The sequence below is a fragment of the Cebus imitator genome, unplaced genomic scaffold (assembly GCF_001604975.1).
Source record: "Cebus imitator isolate Cc_AM_T3 unplaced genomic scaffold, Cebus_imitator-1.0 Scaffold318, whole genome shotgun sequence".
NCBI lineage: Eukaryota > Metazoa > Chordata > Mammalia > Primates > Cebidae > Cebus > Cebus imitator.
In genome coordinates this window covers 1784732-1800412 of record NW_016107633.1, presented here as the reverse complement: position 1 = coordinate 1800412, position 15681 = coordinate 1784732, and the positions used below count along the sequence as shown (strand labels likewise).

Genomic DNA, 15681 nt, shown 5'->3' with positions numbered 1-15681 from the left:
GCCCCACCCCTCCCAGAGCCTGCCCGGCCCCTCCTCTGCCGCACACCCCTCGGATGCCATCTCTTTAGAATGAATGGGGCAAACAGGGCCATTCCTGGCCCCGGACAAAGCCCAGGTTCTCAGCCTGGCTTGCTCTTCAGCTTCTCCCTCACTCACTCCTGGGTGGGGTGGCCAGACCAAGACCACAGGTCCTAACAGCTGGCTCTCCCTACCAGCTGTTTCCTTAGCTGGGGCCACCCCCTAGAAGCCCCTATTCCCAGATGAGCTTCCATTCTTCCTGTGGGCCTCTGTGTTGAGGCTCCTCTTCCAGGAAGCCCTCTCTGACTGCCCCTTCCTGTGCTTTCAGAGTTCATAGCACACACAGCACAGCTGGGTCTGGTTATGACCTCTGGGCTTTGCAAGGGTGGTGCCCTTACCCTGCTCTTCGCCTGGCACACAGCAGGTGCTCAGTAAATGCCTGGATCCAGGGGAGTCCCGGCCGCCCTCATGGCTCTCTTGCAGCCGGTGCTGTGTCCCCGTCCCCGCCTCCTTTGTGTACTCAGACCCTGGAACGGGCAGGGTGGCCTCTAGGTTAGTGTCCCGTCATGCGCCTCACGAAACGGCTGGGCTCCCAGCGCTCAGGCCCCAGGTGTGGCCAGAGTAGCCCCTGGGTGGTCTTCTGGGCCCACTTGGTCTCCTCAGGCAGCACCCGCTCTTGCTGGGCATGGGGCCCCGGCCAGCTCCTTAGAGCCTCAAAGCATCCATCACAGCCCCAAGGCCTCCTGCCCCAAGTGTGACAACCCCAGGGGGCTCCCGGGCCTGACCGAGCTACGAAGGCAGCATCCTCACAGCCACTTCCAGACAAAAAGCGCACTTCATCTGCGGAACACAGCCCTCAGGGGATGGATGGGGAGGGAGCCAGGCCCTGGGGGTGCGGCACAGCAGGCTCGGGGCTGGGGTCCCCGGGCAGGACCTGAGGGCTCAGCCCGCGAGCGGGCAGGGGGCTGTGTTGGCCCAGGCTGCTCCTCCAGTCTCCTCCCCTGCACCCTGGCGGTGCAGAGCGCCCCGAGGAGGAAGAGGCCAAGGAACTGGCTCACCATTGCAGCTGGCAGGAGGGTGGCCATGGGGTCCACTCTGAGGGCAGCACTCCCCGTCCTGGTGCCTGCCGCAGAGGGCACCTGTGGCTGGGGTGGCACATACCTGCCATGCCTGTCTACCTGAGCCCTGCACTCCACGCCAGCTTGGAGGATGAGGCCTGACCGCAAGTCCAGCCGCTTGGCCCCTGGCCCTGGAGCTGGCTGGGAGGGGAGCAAAGCCGGTAGAGGCGCCCCCTGACCACAGGGCTATGGGAGACAGTCCCTCTCCTGCCCACCTGGTCATCCTGCGGCTCAGTGCCCTTCTCTCACCCCGTCAGGCCTGTTTTGGGAAATGGGGGCACTTCCTGCCACTTCTTTCCCCTCCTCTGACCTCACATCAGCAGCACCCTCCACCCCTAACAAGTGGCCAGGACCCTGAGGGCAGGGACAGAACCAGGAGTTGGGAATGGACACAGAAGAGCTCACGGAGCATGGACCACCCCTGCTGTTCCAGGCTGATAGAAGCGGGGCCCCCAGTGACTCCCAGGTGAGCACAGGAAAGGGGAGGAAGGTGGGGAGGCTGGGGGGGGGGCGCGTAGGCCAGGAGGAGAGGGAGCTGGGTGGGGGCTGGGAGGCGAGGCTGCAGGAAGCTCGGGGGCTTGCAGGCGGAGGGCATAGGGCCCTCAGTCCTGGGGTCCTGCAGAGCTTCAAGGACTGTGCCCGCAGGTCCAGGACAGCTGTGCTGCTGCTAGGAACAACCTTCCTGCTGTGGCTGTGTCAATGCAGACCCTGGCTCACTGCTGTCCTGCTGGGCTCGCCCACCTGTCCCAGTAGTGCCTCCCCCTGCTCCCCTCACCATGCACGCAGGGTCTGCATGGGGTGGGCAGGAGCCATGCTGAGCTTGGATCCCACCCGGCCTCCGGTGCATGGCACTCCCCGAGGTCCTGCAGCTGCCAGGCCTGCCCTGCCACCCGCCTGTGGGCTCCCGGCCGCCAGTGCAGCCTCCCTCCCTGCCGACTGTGACTGTGAGGAATGCTCCCCCTCCGGCTCTAGGATCAGGGTCCAAGGCCTGCATTCCTCAGCTCCCCGGGGTCCTGATCGTTCTTTCCTGCCTCTCCTTTGGGCATAGCTATGGGGTTTCCTGCTTTATTTACTCTCCCTGGAAGGTCACACGATGCAGTCGGGCAGTCTCGGTGGGGTGTTTGTCTTGGCTCAGGAACTGAACCCACAAAATCAGGGCATTTCCGCTGGGACAGGGCAGGGGGCTGACCTGGCCACAGCCTCCTCCATGCAATGGGAGGTGACCCGCCCCATCTGGAGGGCAGCTCTGTGGGCCCAGGGCGCGCCTCACAGGCCTTCACTGTGTGTGATCCAGATGGAGTCCGCCCCTGTCCTTAGGGGACATCAGTGCCACACAGCTCAGTGCGGGTGGTGGGTGGTGGGGGGGCTTGCTGGGGGTCTGCTCCATCCCCTCACACAGGGATCTTCTAGACCCCACACAGGTCGGGGCAGTGAAGCCCAGAAGTGGGCGGGAGTGGGGCTGGGGAGAGGACCTGGCTCCCATAGCTGGGCTTGGCATGGTGACCCAGACACCCCTGAGAGGCCTGAGGCCTGTGCCTGCCCCAAGAGTAGGCATGAACCAGGTAGCCCCACAGGACAGGAGACCCAGCTCAGACCTTTCTCAGTGGCACATGGGGCTTGGGGACTTGCTCACAGGCCTGGCCGATTTCTGGACAGAATTGGGGCTGCTGACTTGGGCCACTAAACTGGCCAGGATGCCAGCTGTGGAGATGCCACCCAAGTCCTGCCCGGGCCGCAGCAAGCTTTCCTGCAGGTGAGGACAGCCAGGGCTTCGCCACCCTGGTCTCAGCCCAGGATGAGGGGTAAGACAATGGCTTTCCCATTAAACACTCCCCAGGCCTCGGCCCCTCCTGCTTCCCGTGGCCTGGTGCAGCCTCTGGCTCCCTGATGGGCCTGGTACTGCTTGCTGACCATGCTGAGTTTCTTGATCCGATGCTTGGGTGTATAGGGTTGCTGGACGTGGGGTCGGCCCCTCACAGGCCACAGAGCTCTGCTTTGCTGCCGGGAGCCTCAGCTCCTTCCAGCCCGGGGCTTTGACTTCCTGGACATCCGGATTTCACAACTGCCCGTGGACATCTGACGCTACTACTTGATGTGATGGTGACACAGTCTGCAATGACACAGCCCACCTTGGCACAGCTGCAGAACGGCAGGCAAACCCTGCATGTGGAGGCTGTCCAAGAGACCCTGGCCCATCTGAGAGGCTGTGCCTGGCGGAGGGCCCTCCGTGGAGAGGGCCGTCCTCGCTTCTGGGTAGAGGGGCTGTGCTCACAGATACCACGTGAATACACCGCAGGCCACGCTCACCTGCCAAACCCTCCTGCCAGATCTGAAACACTGATCATTCATTTGAGTGACTAGTGTTATTCCAAACTGAGCAAGAAATTAGGATCCCTAGAGTGAAGGCAGGAGGAAGAGCAGTGCCCCTTGGGTAACTGCTTCAAAGACGCTAGAATTGACAGCTAATCGGGGATGCTTCCCATAGCTGAAGAGTCAGAGAGGAAGAAGGAATGCAGTGAGCACTCTGCCCCGTCCCTTCCTGTACATCCTTTGTGGATTTCACAAGCACAAGGGAATTCACACTCCCTCCCTCTTCCTTTTACCCACAAGGGCCCACTGGCCATACCCTCCTGGGCTCTTCTGTCCGCACCCACTCATCTGCCTGGAGACACCTGTGTATTCATACTCGGGTGTGGCAGCTACTTTTTTCTTTTTTTGAGACAGGGTCTCTCTCCATCACCCAGGCTAGGGTGCCGTGGTGTGATCTTGGCTCACTGCAGCCTCCGCCCCTCCGGTTCAAGCAATTCTGAGTTCAAGCCTTCTGAATAGCTGGTATTACATGTGTCAGCCACCACACCTAGCTAATTTTTGTAATTTTAGTAGAGACAAGGTCTGTCCATGTTGCCCAGGCCGGTCTTGAACTCCTGACCTCAAGCGATCTGCCTGCCTTAGTCTCCCAAAGTGCTGGGATTATAAGCATGAGCCACAGTGCCCAGCCTGCTGCTTTTTAAGCAAAGCAATTCCACACAAAATGCTGTTTTCCTTGGCAGTCACCAAACCAGGTGAGTCCCATCAGCACTGACACCCATCGAGAGCTTACTGACTTTTGGATTTTCTGTCTTGCCTTCCTTTGGGGGCATACCTGAGGTCCTGCTGCTTGCACTCATGTGTTTGTCAAGTTCTGTTCCGTTGGATGCGTGAGGATATAGGGCTGGGGCCTGGCACTGCCCCCAGTGTCCCTCCTCGGCCTCTGGTGGGGGCTCCTGAGGCTGGACTGGGCACCCTCTAGAAAGGCCTGCCCACAGTCTGCCTCCTCTTAAAGCAACAGTAGCTGAGGGCCCCTGTGAAGCAGCGCTTGGGCCGGCGGTTGAGGCTGCAACTCATCCCAGCAATGGGCAGTGGGGCCACGGGGACTGTTTAGTCGATTGCCGAGACATTGAGTTTTGAGGCCCCGAGACGCCACATCCTGGAGGCTCCCGATCTTTCTTTCCTCTTTTTTTTTCCTGAATGCTGAGAGCACACTGGGCAGCTGCCAGCTCTCTGTGGGTCCTTAACAGAGGGCACTCCATCTCTAACCAGATGCCGCAGTCCAGAGCTGGCTGAGACCACCCTGGGGTAGACTCTTGGGAGAGCAGGGGACTATCCCTGGCCTGTTGGGGACTTAAGTAAGGTACCCCGCCAGCAGGCGGCAGAGCTGGGGCTGGGCTCGGGGCACTCATGGGTCTGGGGCCTGCATCCTGGACTCTGAAGCCTCACTCTACTGCATTGTCCCCTCTGCCCGCGGTCAGCCCACATGGTTCCTGGAAGACACCTGAGCTCCCCTACATGGGCCGCCTTGGGCCTGCCTGTCTCTCTGGAGGTGTGTATAGCTGGGGGTGGGAGGCAGTGGGCGAGGGTGGGAGCAAGCTGGAAGGCCAGACTACAACCCGGGCTAGGCCAACACGAAGTGCTCTCTGACCCTGACCCAGAGGGAGGGACTCCAGGCTGCAGGGGGTGGCTGGAGCCTGTGTGCTGAGGGCGGGCCCTGGCCGGGTAATCCAGCTGTGAGCGCAGGCCACTGTCCCGTGCTGCTGCGGCCCTGGCCCCAGCCCAGACCTGATTTTCCACCTCTGGGAGTTTGTGGTGGCACCAAATGACCGAATTGGCTGGAGACTGTTGCTTACAACCAAAGACGCAGAGCCCGGGTGCCTTGGGGGGCCGGCTGTGCCGGGGCCGGTGTGTGCAGGGAAACCCCTCTGCACTGTAGGCTGGAGCCTGGCAGCTGCCACACAGACCCCAGCCAGGCTCGAGGGAGCCATGTGTCTGCAGAGGGCCAGGCCTGGGGGTTGGCCGGCACATGGTGACCCACAGGACCCTGCCCAGGCTCTGGGAATCCAAAGACTGCAGCAGCGGGGCTGTGCTGAAGCCCTGGAGGCCTGAAGCAAGAACATGTCCAGAGCACATGCCTCAATCCTCTCCTCCAGGCAAAGGGGACAAACAGGGACCTCCCATCCCTGCTGGGAAAGTTTCCATTATTGCAGGGCAGAGAGCTGGGGTTCGACCCTTTGGGTGCCGGACTCCACCCTGCCAGGGCTATGGAGGGCCCGGGGTCACCTGGAAGGAGCCTGGCTGAGTGGGATGGGGAGAGTGGGAGGTGCCCGAGGGGACGCCTGAAAGCTGGCCTTGTTGGCAGGATGCTGGCTCCCCTCCAGGGGACCTCCTCTGCCAGCCCCGCCAGACCTCAACAGCATGCGGTGGGAGGTCAAGGGGCACAAGTTGGGCCTGTACAGGCTGCCCGGGGTTGGGAAGGGCAGGGGCAGGACAGGTTGGCCTATGCCGGCTGCTGGGAGAGACAAACACCAGGCCCACCCTGGCCTCAACATGACCATCATGTGGTGACTGACCCCTGCAGGGCACTGCCACATGGTGGGCGGCCTTGCAGGTGCTTCACATGGCTTAACTTAGTTTCCCTGAGCCGCTGTCTTCCCATGTACAGACTTGGAAACAACCACCCAGAGGAGGGCTTTCCGTCCAAGGTCACAGAGTGCTGAGTGGGTCTTGGACCTGCTCTGACCCCATGTCAGTGTCCACAGTGGGCCGAGTCCTCCCTGGAGTAGATGCTACTTAAGGATATAAGGATAAAGGCAAGGCCGGGCACGGTGGCTCAAGCCTGTAATCCCAGCACTTTGGGAGGCCGAGGCGGGTGGATCACGAGGTCAAGAGATCGAGACCATCCTGGTCAACATGGTGAAACCCCGTCTCTACTAAAAATACAAAAAATTAGCTGGGCATGGTGGTGCGTGCCTGTAATCCCAGCTACTCAGGAGGCTGAGGCAGGAGAATTACCTGAACCCAGGAGGCGGAGGTTGCGGTGAGCCGAGATCGCGCCATTGCACTCTAGCCTGGGTAACAAGAGTGAAACTCCGTCTCAAAAAAAAAAAAAAAAAAAAAAAAAAGGATAAAGGCAGGGACAGGCTGGCGTGCTGGCAGCCAGTGGAGACACGCAGGTGGAAGCCACCAGATGGAGGGGGGCTTGGTCTGAGCCCCCAATTCCTGGTTCTGTCTGTCCCTGCCTGATGGTCTGCCTTGTTTCCTAGGAGCGACCCTGGAGACCTGACGCCACCAGAATCTCAGGGATTAAGCATCTGGAGTGTGGACAGATTCAAGTCACGAAACGCAGGCCCACTTCCCGCAGGCACCTGCCACACGGCAGCCTCCACCGCCCCCACCCCTCCACGCCAGGTACACCTTCCCCCACCACCCTGCTGCTCACCTGGCTTCATAGCGTCCATGATGGCGCGGGAGCTCCGCAGCACCGCCTCGTAGATGGCCTTCTGGTCTGCAGTGAACTTGCCGTTGGCGGGAAAGGAGCAGGTGATGTCAGATGCAAAGCAGTAATATTCACCGCCCATGTCGAACAGGCTGCGGGGAGAGGAGGGCAGGGCAGGTGGGTACTGGGTGCCACTGCCCCTCTTATCCTTACAGGTCCCCGCCTGCCCTGGACTCCAGCGCAGCCCAGGTCCTGGATGCAGCAGAGGCTCCTCCCCTTCACAATGAGACTGGTGTGGAGAACTCCCGCCTGCTGTCTCCCATGGGTGTGTGGGCAGGAAGGAAACCCGAAGCCATCCTGAGAGACCTGTGTTCCCAGGAAAAAAGGGGCTCAAGGCTCAGCCTGGGCAGGGAAGGCTGAGGGGAATGGCACAGTCCTATGCAGGACCCTGCCCCTGAGGGCTGGCCTCCAAGAGCTCAGCCATGGAGACTTGCCTGGAGAGCTAAGGAGAGGCAGAGATGCCCCAGGACCCCGCCCTCTGCCTGGCCTCCCGCCAGCACACAGCCCAACAGGCCCTCCAAGGTCTCCCTGCACCCAGCACAAAGCATAGGCTGAGGCTGCGCTTGTGGGAAGCAGAGGAGGAGGGGGCAGGGTGGGGGCTCCGGGTATGATGCACAGCCTAGAAGCCGGCGCCTGAATCACACCACCTGCTTCTCCCAGGACCCAGAGCATCTGGGTGGAGACTCAGTGGGTGGCTAGGGCCCCCTAGCTGGAGAGATGTGCCTGCACTACCCCTCTGCCCACAGGGGTGGGACGGACAGACTCTGCCAGGGCCCACGGGGAGGGCAAGGAGGAAGTACCAGATGGCCTCAAGTCCAGAAGGCTTTCCCAGTGCCTGATGGCCACACGCCCCCGGAAGCCAGATGGGCCCTCTCACCCTGTCCACCTGCACGCTGGTACCCTCCAGTGGCAGGCAGAGACCAGCAGGATGCAGGCAGGGGCAAGAAGAATGGGGCAGAGGTGCCAGCTGTCCAGGACAGAAGGGGCCTGGGGGCCAGCAGAGGCAGAATGGCGTGGGACAGACGGTGTGGGGCAGATGGCGTGGGACAGACAGTGTGGGGCAGACAACGTGGGACAGGAGGCATGGGACCGATAGCAACAGATGACAGGAGGCCCGCTGAGGCAGGAGGAGGGTGGCTGAGGCTGCCCTCGAGATGCCCCGTGAGAGGGGCCCTTGGCACAGCAGGGCTGGAAGGAGTGGGCCTGTCTTTGCTGTGCAAAGGGCCTCAGGGCCCTCTCTGGGCAATGGCAGAGAAGCCGCCCGTGACTCATCCTGCAGTAAGGAAGACACAGGATAAGGGAAGGGATGCTGGACCCAAACCTGGCTCCCAGGACTACCCGGAAGCAGCCCAGGTAGACAAGGCTGGGCCTGGCTGAGGGGTGGAGGGGTACACATGGTGCCCCTTCCACTGCGTCCTGCCTTGGGAGGCTGCAGGCAGCAGACAGAGCAGAACCCTCGGGCCCACTCAGCCCCTTCACAGGTCATGGCCAAGTCACGACGCTGGTTCAGCCCCAGGACCGAAGCCCACCACGTCTGCAGGGTCCAGAACCAGAGCCAGGAGGGGCTGAGGAGGTACAGCTGTCCCTCTCTGGCTCCACCCTGGGCTTCCCACGGGGTCCATCTGCAGCCGCGTGAGTCCTGGCAAGTCTGAGGCTAGGGGCACAGCCGCGGCTTCCATCACGAGAGCCTCTCACCCAAATCCCAGCTCTCATGGTAAACACGGCCACTCCGCAAACATTCCAGAAGCTGCCTGTGGGGGGTCCTGTCCCATGGAAGGCAGCCGGGGTGGAGGACCCTGGCCCCACGTGGAGCAAGGAGCGGGGCCACGTGGCCAGACAGGCAGCATCAGCCGACCCACACAGGCAGATTTCTAAAGGAGAAACTTGAATGCACAACCAGGACGCTTTGCTGAAATCCAAAGTCCCCAGCCGGGCGCTTTTTAATCTCCTATGTTTTCTGATTGCAAAACACCATCAGCAGTGTCAACAGGGCAGAAAGGTCCAGATAACACCTCAGGTGACTCTCTGGGTGGGGGATGAGCCCCGCCTGCACGACAGGGAGTTTCAGGTTGGGTCAGAATCACAGGATCTCTGGATGCGGTGGGCTGCTTGGGCCAACATCTGCCTGGAAGTTTACTTCTGCTCAGGGCACAGGCTTCCCCACGGCTGGCCTGGAGGGTGGGGCATGTCGGAGCCCCAAACTGAAGGGAAACTGAGGCTCAGAACACGGGTCCAGGAAAGCCCTGAGTCAGGAGGGTAAACAATTTGGAGCCCGGAGATGGGTTCTCCTGTCCTGGCTACAGCGCTCAGCCTCCAGGGCCTCAGTCTTCCCATCTGTAAAATGGGACCCTCCCACCACTGTAGTTCTGTGTCCTCTTGGGGCCAGCAGTGGGGAGTGGAGCTGTATGGACCATGGCCTAGTTTTGCCTGGGGACAGCTAAGCGTTTTCATTTAGGTTCCCCAGAGTCGACCAAGGAAAATGGTTTGTGGTTTGTTAGTTTGAGAACATGCAAGAATGTCCTGGGCAGAGAGGACAGGGCCATGGGGGACATGGATTCCTTAGGAGGCACCAAATCAGAAGGTGACCTGCAGCAGCAACCAGGACAGAAGGCCCTTCAGACTGTGCTGATACAAAAGAAAAAGCAGAAACTGAACTATTGTTAAAAAACAACAACAACAAAACAGACAAACAAATCAGGAAGCCCACAAGAATACCCCGAACGCTGGAATCATCTAGAAGCGTCAAAACAAGACTGTTCTCCAGTGCAGATCAGACTCGGATCCAGTTCCCTAAACTCTTGTCAGCAAAGCAGAAAGAGCATGGGCTAGCGGGTGCCTGGATATCATTGGTCAGTCTGACTTTATCTTCCAGCTTCTAGAAGGCTCCAATTGCATTTCTTGTTTGAAAATCATCTGCTTTCTGGAGAGGGAAGTATACACCCAGCCAGCCAGCTCCATCCCGCCCAGCGAGGCCCGGGCACGGAGCTGAAGTCTATTTTTGTGCTCCTCTCAGTTCCCTATCTTTTTCTGCCTTAAAAAAAAAAAAAAAAATCCCCCTAGCGTTTCTACACACATAAGTTACTCAGATGCAAGCTTTTCTGGAATCCAGGGACGAAGGCCATGGCTTTGATAAATCATCTCCCTCCCACTCCTCTGTGTCCACTTTATCCATCCTCTGAACGCAAACCGACAACGGAGGATTCGGTCATACATTGGCTCAGTCGAGAACAGGAACACAGGATCCCTCCTTCCTGGCTGTCTGGGGACCCTACCATCTTTGGCCGAGAGAGTCTCTGATAATACAAGACATCTGGGAGATGGGACGCATCTCCAAGCAACATGCTGGCGTCTCATTCCCCACATGTGTTCTGAGGGCTCTGTTCTGGCCAGAAAGAGAGGTTCTGTCTTCCGCTGGCTCCTTCTGGGTAGCTTTGGGCCCGGGCTACCTGCCACCATTGGCCCACCCAGACCCTCCCTGGGCCCCACTGCAGGGACTGGCCAGCCCACAGGCAGAAGGCCTCCAAGATGGGACGGCCACTGTCAGAAGGCTTGGGAACAGTTTTTCGGGGGAAATGCTGCAATGTTTACATGAGAGCCACTTTGGACTTGGTGTGCAGTTTCATTTGAGTCCCCTGAGTCGTGGCGCCGCTCTTAGCTGTTCAATCCAGCATTTTACGCGTGCGGGAAATTCAGGCCCGAGAGAGTATTTCAGACTCCTATGTGTAGCTGCCCTGATCAGTGTCCCAGGCCAGGCTGGGGGATTTCTGAGCAGCAGGAAGCCCTTGCTTCTCCTCAGTGTGAGACAGAAAGGAAGGCGTACGGGTCACCCACAGCAGGCAGCCCCTGCAGACACGGCGGCGAGCTGTGGTCTCCAGGGTGCACTGGGCCACTGACTGCTCCCAGCCAGGCCTTCTGTGGAGTGCCAAGCTCCAAGTGTGGCCAGCAGGGGCAAAGGCCACCACTCAGAGTCCTTGAGGCTCCCTGTGCCACCGCCTGACCCACCAAGGGGACCTTTCTCGAGTGCCTTCTTGGGCATCTCTGCTCCCCTCCTGTGTGATGGCCGCTCCTCCAGGGCCTGGGCAGACAGGAAAGTTGCCCGTGCCACCAGCGCATGACCACAGCTTCTGGTCCCCGGAGCCAGCGATCACTGGTGCACGCAGTGGGTGACAGGGGCAGCTGTGTGCTGTGGGCCTCCTGGGTGCCTGGAGTGGCACTGCCATTTTATATATGACATGGACAGCTAGGGACCAGGGTCCCGGAAGAGCACACGGGGTGCCTCACGGAGAGGTGGGTGAGACACAAGGACAGCTGCCAGGAAAGCACAGTGGGGCGAGGCCCGGGCATCAGGGCAGTGGCCTTGGCAGGCGGGAGGGAGAGTCACACGCACAGCACATGCTGCATTTTGCTTTTTTTGGTGACCAGTGTCTCATGATGTCTGGGAGCACCCAGGCCGTCTGGACAAGTGCTGTGGGTCATGACATCAGCTGAGGCGGGTGCAGCCATGAAGCACAAACAAGAGACAAATGCAAAACGTGTGGGCAGGTGTCTGCTCATAACCAGGCCTGTCCATGTGTATGAGGATGGGTGAGAATGGAGAGCGTGCTGCTAACTGGGACAGGATGAGATGGCCACGGCCTGCAGGTCTGGGCAGTGAGCTGGCCAGGGCCTGGGCCCTCCCGAGGGCATTCTCTGGCCCCAAGAGCATGCCTTTAAGACGGCAGAGTGCTCAGGCCAGGGCTTGCTGGTGACAACAAGCCTCCCAGGGAGGAAACAGCAAGGTGGCAGGGGAGGGCTGGGCTGGGCTGGGCCGGGCAGCAAAGAACAGGCCCAGGGGCAACACCCTACCCTGGAGCTCACCAAGGCATCGGGCCCCACATGGAGCGGGGCGAGGGGGTCCCCAGGAACTTGCCACCTGTGGGGGCTGCAGCGTGCTAATGGCACACAGGCTCAGGCTGAGCAGACAGCAGGAGCGGGTACCCAGGCTGCAGGGTCCCCACATGAGGCCACAGTGGCTGCTGAGGTCCTGGGTAAGCAGGGACCCCGCAGCCTGCAGGGGTGAGGGATGACTGTTGTTTAGGCTGGGAAGTAGGGGAAGAGGGCACTGGTGGCTGCTGAGTGTGGGGCTGGGACAGGTCTTTCCACCTAACCAGGCTGGCTGCCCACCCCTGCATCCAGGAGCAATGCAGACCAGGCCCAGACCCACCGTCCTGAGACAACGCTGCCCTCTGCTGGCCAGTGCTGGAAGGACCGGCTCGAGGCCCACTAGCTGCATACTGACTGGGGCAACCAAAGCGTGGGGCGTGCTGGGTGCTCTAGAAGCTCTTCGAGGGGCCACAGTAGGTTAAGGCCCCCACCCCCACCACCTGATCAGGAAGTGAGGGAGGCAGGACGCGTGTCGAAGCTGCTTTCCCAACCAGAGCCCTTCACCACTGCCCCATAGGGTGAGCCTGCCTGGGGCCTGGGGCAGCCTCAGGCCTGGAGTGCTGCAAGGCGTGGGCCCTCTCTGGGTGCCCTGCTTCCCAGAATCATGGATCATGCGCCCCCTGCCCTGGCTGCGAAGCTCGCCGGCCTACAGTGCCTCCACCCACCTGGGGGGCCCTGGTACCCACAGCCCAGGTTGGTTGTGGAAAGACAGAGCATCACACAGGGGCTCAGAAGATGACCAGGAAGAGCAGGGAGAGGAGTCCTGGTCACCTCTGTGCTCACGCAAACCTGCTCGTGGCTGGAGTGAGTGGGGAGATGTCTTCTGGGGCCTACCACTTAGGAAGGGCCTCCAGTGACCTCAGGCTCCTCGTTCCGTGTGAACATGTTGAAAGCTTTAATTAGCAAGTGTGCTGCGCTTTTGTAACCCTGTCCTTGAAGATCTGCCCGAATGCTTTAAAAAGGAAAACAATAAGCAGCAAATAGCCCCTCTAGTACAGGGATTTGGAGATGGGGTTCATCGCGAACCACAGGGTCACAGTGGGAAAGGGCTCTGAGAACAACAGCAAAACCCCCAGAGGCTTGGCGGCTACAGGCCCACACAGGACCACGTGGCTCTGAACCACGCCGAGGGGGTGTAGCCACAACAAAGCCCGGTCCCTCACCACTGCGCACATGCAAGGGGTGGGCAGGATCCTGCCCAGAGACGCGGGAAGGTGCCTGAGGGGCGGCTGGCTGGGTGTGAGGAACAGCCCTCAGGATGCCCGCCCGTCTCAGTCCTTGGCTGAGAAGCCTGACCCTGATGGAACCAGCGTGTCTGGTTCACAGCCCTTCTCTGGCCATGACCGTGGCCGACAGTGAACTCAGCCCAGCTCCAGGGAAGCTCCTGGAAGGGTAAGGATGGAGGACTGGGAGCGGGCCTGGTCGACTCCAAACCCCACCTGGCACACACATCATGGAGGACACTTTTGGGGCTGAAGACACAGAATAGGACAACCACGGATGGGAGCTGTCGGAGAAAAAGCCAGGCCTGGCCCCAGCTCTGCCGGTGGCTCTCACCTCCAGCCTGTGCTGCAGAACCAGCTGCTGGAAGTAGGTATTGGGAGCTGGTCTGCCCAGCTTGGTGAGGACACCGGGGCTGCCGCTGCCATTCTCGCCCAAGGAGTGCCCACGCTGTGCCAGGCCCATGCCCTGCACTGTGCACAGGTGGCCACTGCAAGAGAGAGAGGGAGGCAAGGGCTTGCACTGTGCTCACTGCCACGCAGCATGGCCTCAGTCAGCTCCGTGTGTGTATCCATGTGTGTGCGTGTTCGTATCTGGGAGTGTTCATATCTGGGACTGTGGAGAGAGGGATGGAAAAGGCTGGCCTCTCTTAGGTATCCCCCACCCTTCTCCAGTACAGCTGTATAATCTGGCTGCCCTGGACCAGCTCTGATTCCCTGCAAAATCCCACTCGTAGAAGCTAAAATATCTCTGGGGTGTCCCCACTCCGTCAAAGGACTGCAACCCAGAGCATGCCATTGCAGCAGGCGCACTGCTCTGGGAGGCTCTCGGCTTCAGGAGGAATTCTACGCTGGGCCCGTGTTTTGGTTTCATACCTTAGGATGAAGTATTGTGGCTTTTATGTTGAGATAACAGAGTGATTTATTATTTACCGAACGCAGTAGGCGCTGAGCAGATCAATTTCAATACAACAATGGATTATAAATGCCGCCAGCAATCCAGCAGTAGCAGTAATCAACAAAACATGTTGTTCTAAATGCTGCATAATAAATTGACTATAATAAACTCGTAATTATTCTACTGGCTACATTTCAAAGTTAGCACTAGAAAAATCAAATCACCAATTTGGATTTGGCATTAACATCCTCGAATCACTCCTGCCTGTTCAGCTGCAGCCGGGAGACGCAGGTGCCATGTGCTGTCCCCGAGGGCCGAGGCCACAGCATCCCGGCTATGTGGCCTGATGTGCCCAGAACTCTGGCCTGTCAGGGGCCGGCGCAGGAGTACAGCTGGGATTAGCCTCTCACGGGGTAAGGACCCCCTCCCCTCTCTGGGGCAGATAAAGAGGGTCATGGAGGAGTAGCCACTTCCTCCGGGGTGTGCTAAGCCCATAGAGGAGAAAAGCTCATGGCCATGTGGCTAGCACAGGGCTCTCCAGCCACCCAGAGGTGCGCCCTGGACAGTGAGGACCCACTGGTATGGCTGGGTCCCTGCCTATGCCTTGAGACTGGGTTCCCCTGTCCTCCAGGCCCAGCCAGAATGGGCCACAGGGTTAAACAGCTTTAGAAAAGGTTTCAGGGCTGGGCACCGTGGCTCACATCTATAACCCCAGCACTTTGGGAGGCCGAGGCAAGAGGATCACTTGAGCCCAGGAGTTCCAGGACCAGCCTGGAAAACATGGTGAGACCCTGTCTTTTTAATATGAAAAATGAAAAATTTAGCTGGGTGTGGTGGCTTGTACCTGTAGTCTCAGCTACTTGGGAGACTGAGGTGGGAGGATCACTTGAGCCCAGGAGTTCGAGGCTGCAGTGAGCTGTGATTATACCATTGCACATCAGCCTGGGAGGCAGAGCAAGACTCTTGTCTCTTAAAAAGAAAATTTTCAGGAGGAGGCCAGGTGGTCTCTAGAGCCACTGGTGGGTCCACGCGTGGGGGCTGGGCTGCCACCCTCTCCTGCTCTGGTCCCCGGCTGAGCCAAGTCTAAGTTTGCCAATTCCGTCCCTATGTCCCTCTGCCTGGGGCAGTGGCCCAGCTGCTCTGCCTCGCACACCAGGGCCTGTGGGGAGGATCGCGAGTCCTCCAATGGGAGAAGAGCCTACCAGAGGGCGGAGGCCGCACGGCCCTGCCCGCATCTCCTTGTCAAGGCTTCTGTGAAGAGCTGTGAGCACAGCAAATGGTGCTCAGGAAAGCCCTGCACGCGGCCGCGGGTCAGCACCGCTGACTTGTGAACACAGGGCCACATAGGCCAGGGGCTCCTGCAGCAGGAGTGTGGCAGGTTTCAGAACTTGGGAGGCTCCCTGGGGTCTTCCTGGCTCCAGATCAAGGGGCCTGCCCTCTTGGCACCAAGACATAAAGATGTGAGTGTGGTGCCTCCTAAACGGAGAGGACAGCCTGGGAAGAGGCTGGAGACAGTTCAGGCCCCTGCAGAGAGCCCACAATCTCATGGCCCACAGGAAACCATCAGAGGTCCCTCTCCTGTGCCCTCTCTGTCAGTGCTCCCTGAGGGGTGCCTAGTACTCCCCATAGGGGTGCAGGCTTTTTGCTCTGGAGAAGGCACCACATAGGCTGATGGCCTTGGCAGAGAAGTCTGGG

The 15681-nt window shown here is 59.8% G+C and overlaps 1 protein-coding gene across 1 annotated transcript in view; it reads right to left on the bottom strand.

Annotated features, from left to right (window-relative positions):
• PEPD (peptidase D) overlaps positions 1–15681 on the bottom strand; it is a 123959-nt gene that overhangs the window by 7697 nt on the left and 100581 nt on the right. The window contains exon 12 of the mRNA XM_017504238.2: positions 6889–7037. Within this exon, the coding sequence (XP_017359727.1) occupies positions 6889–7037 (149 nt within the window). The remainder of the gene's footprint in view (positions 1–6888; positions 7038–15681) is intronic.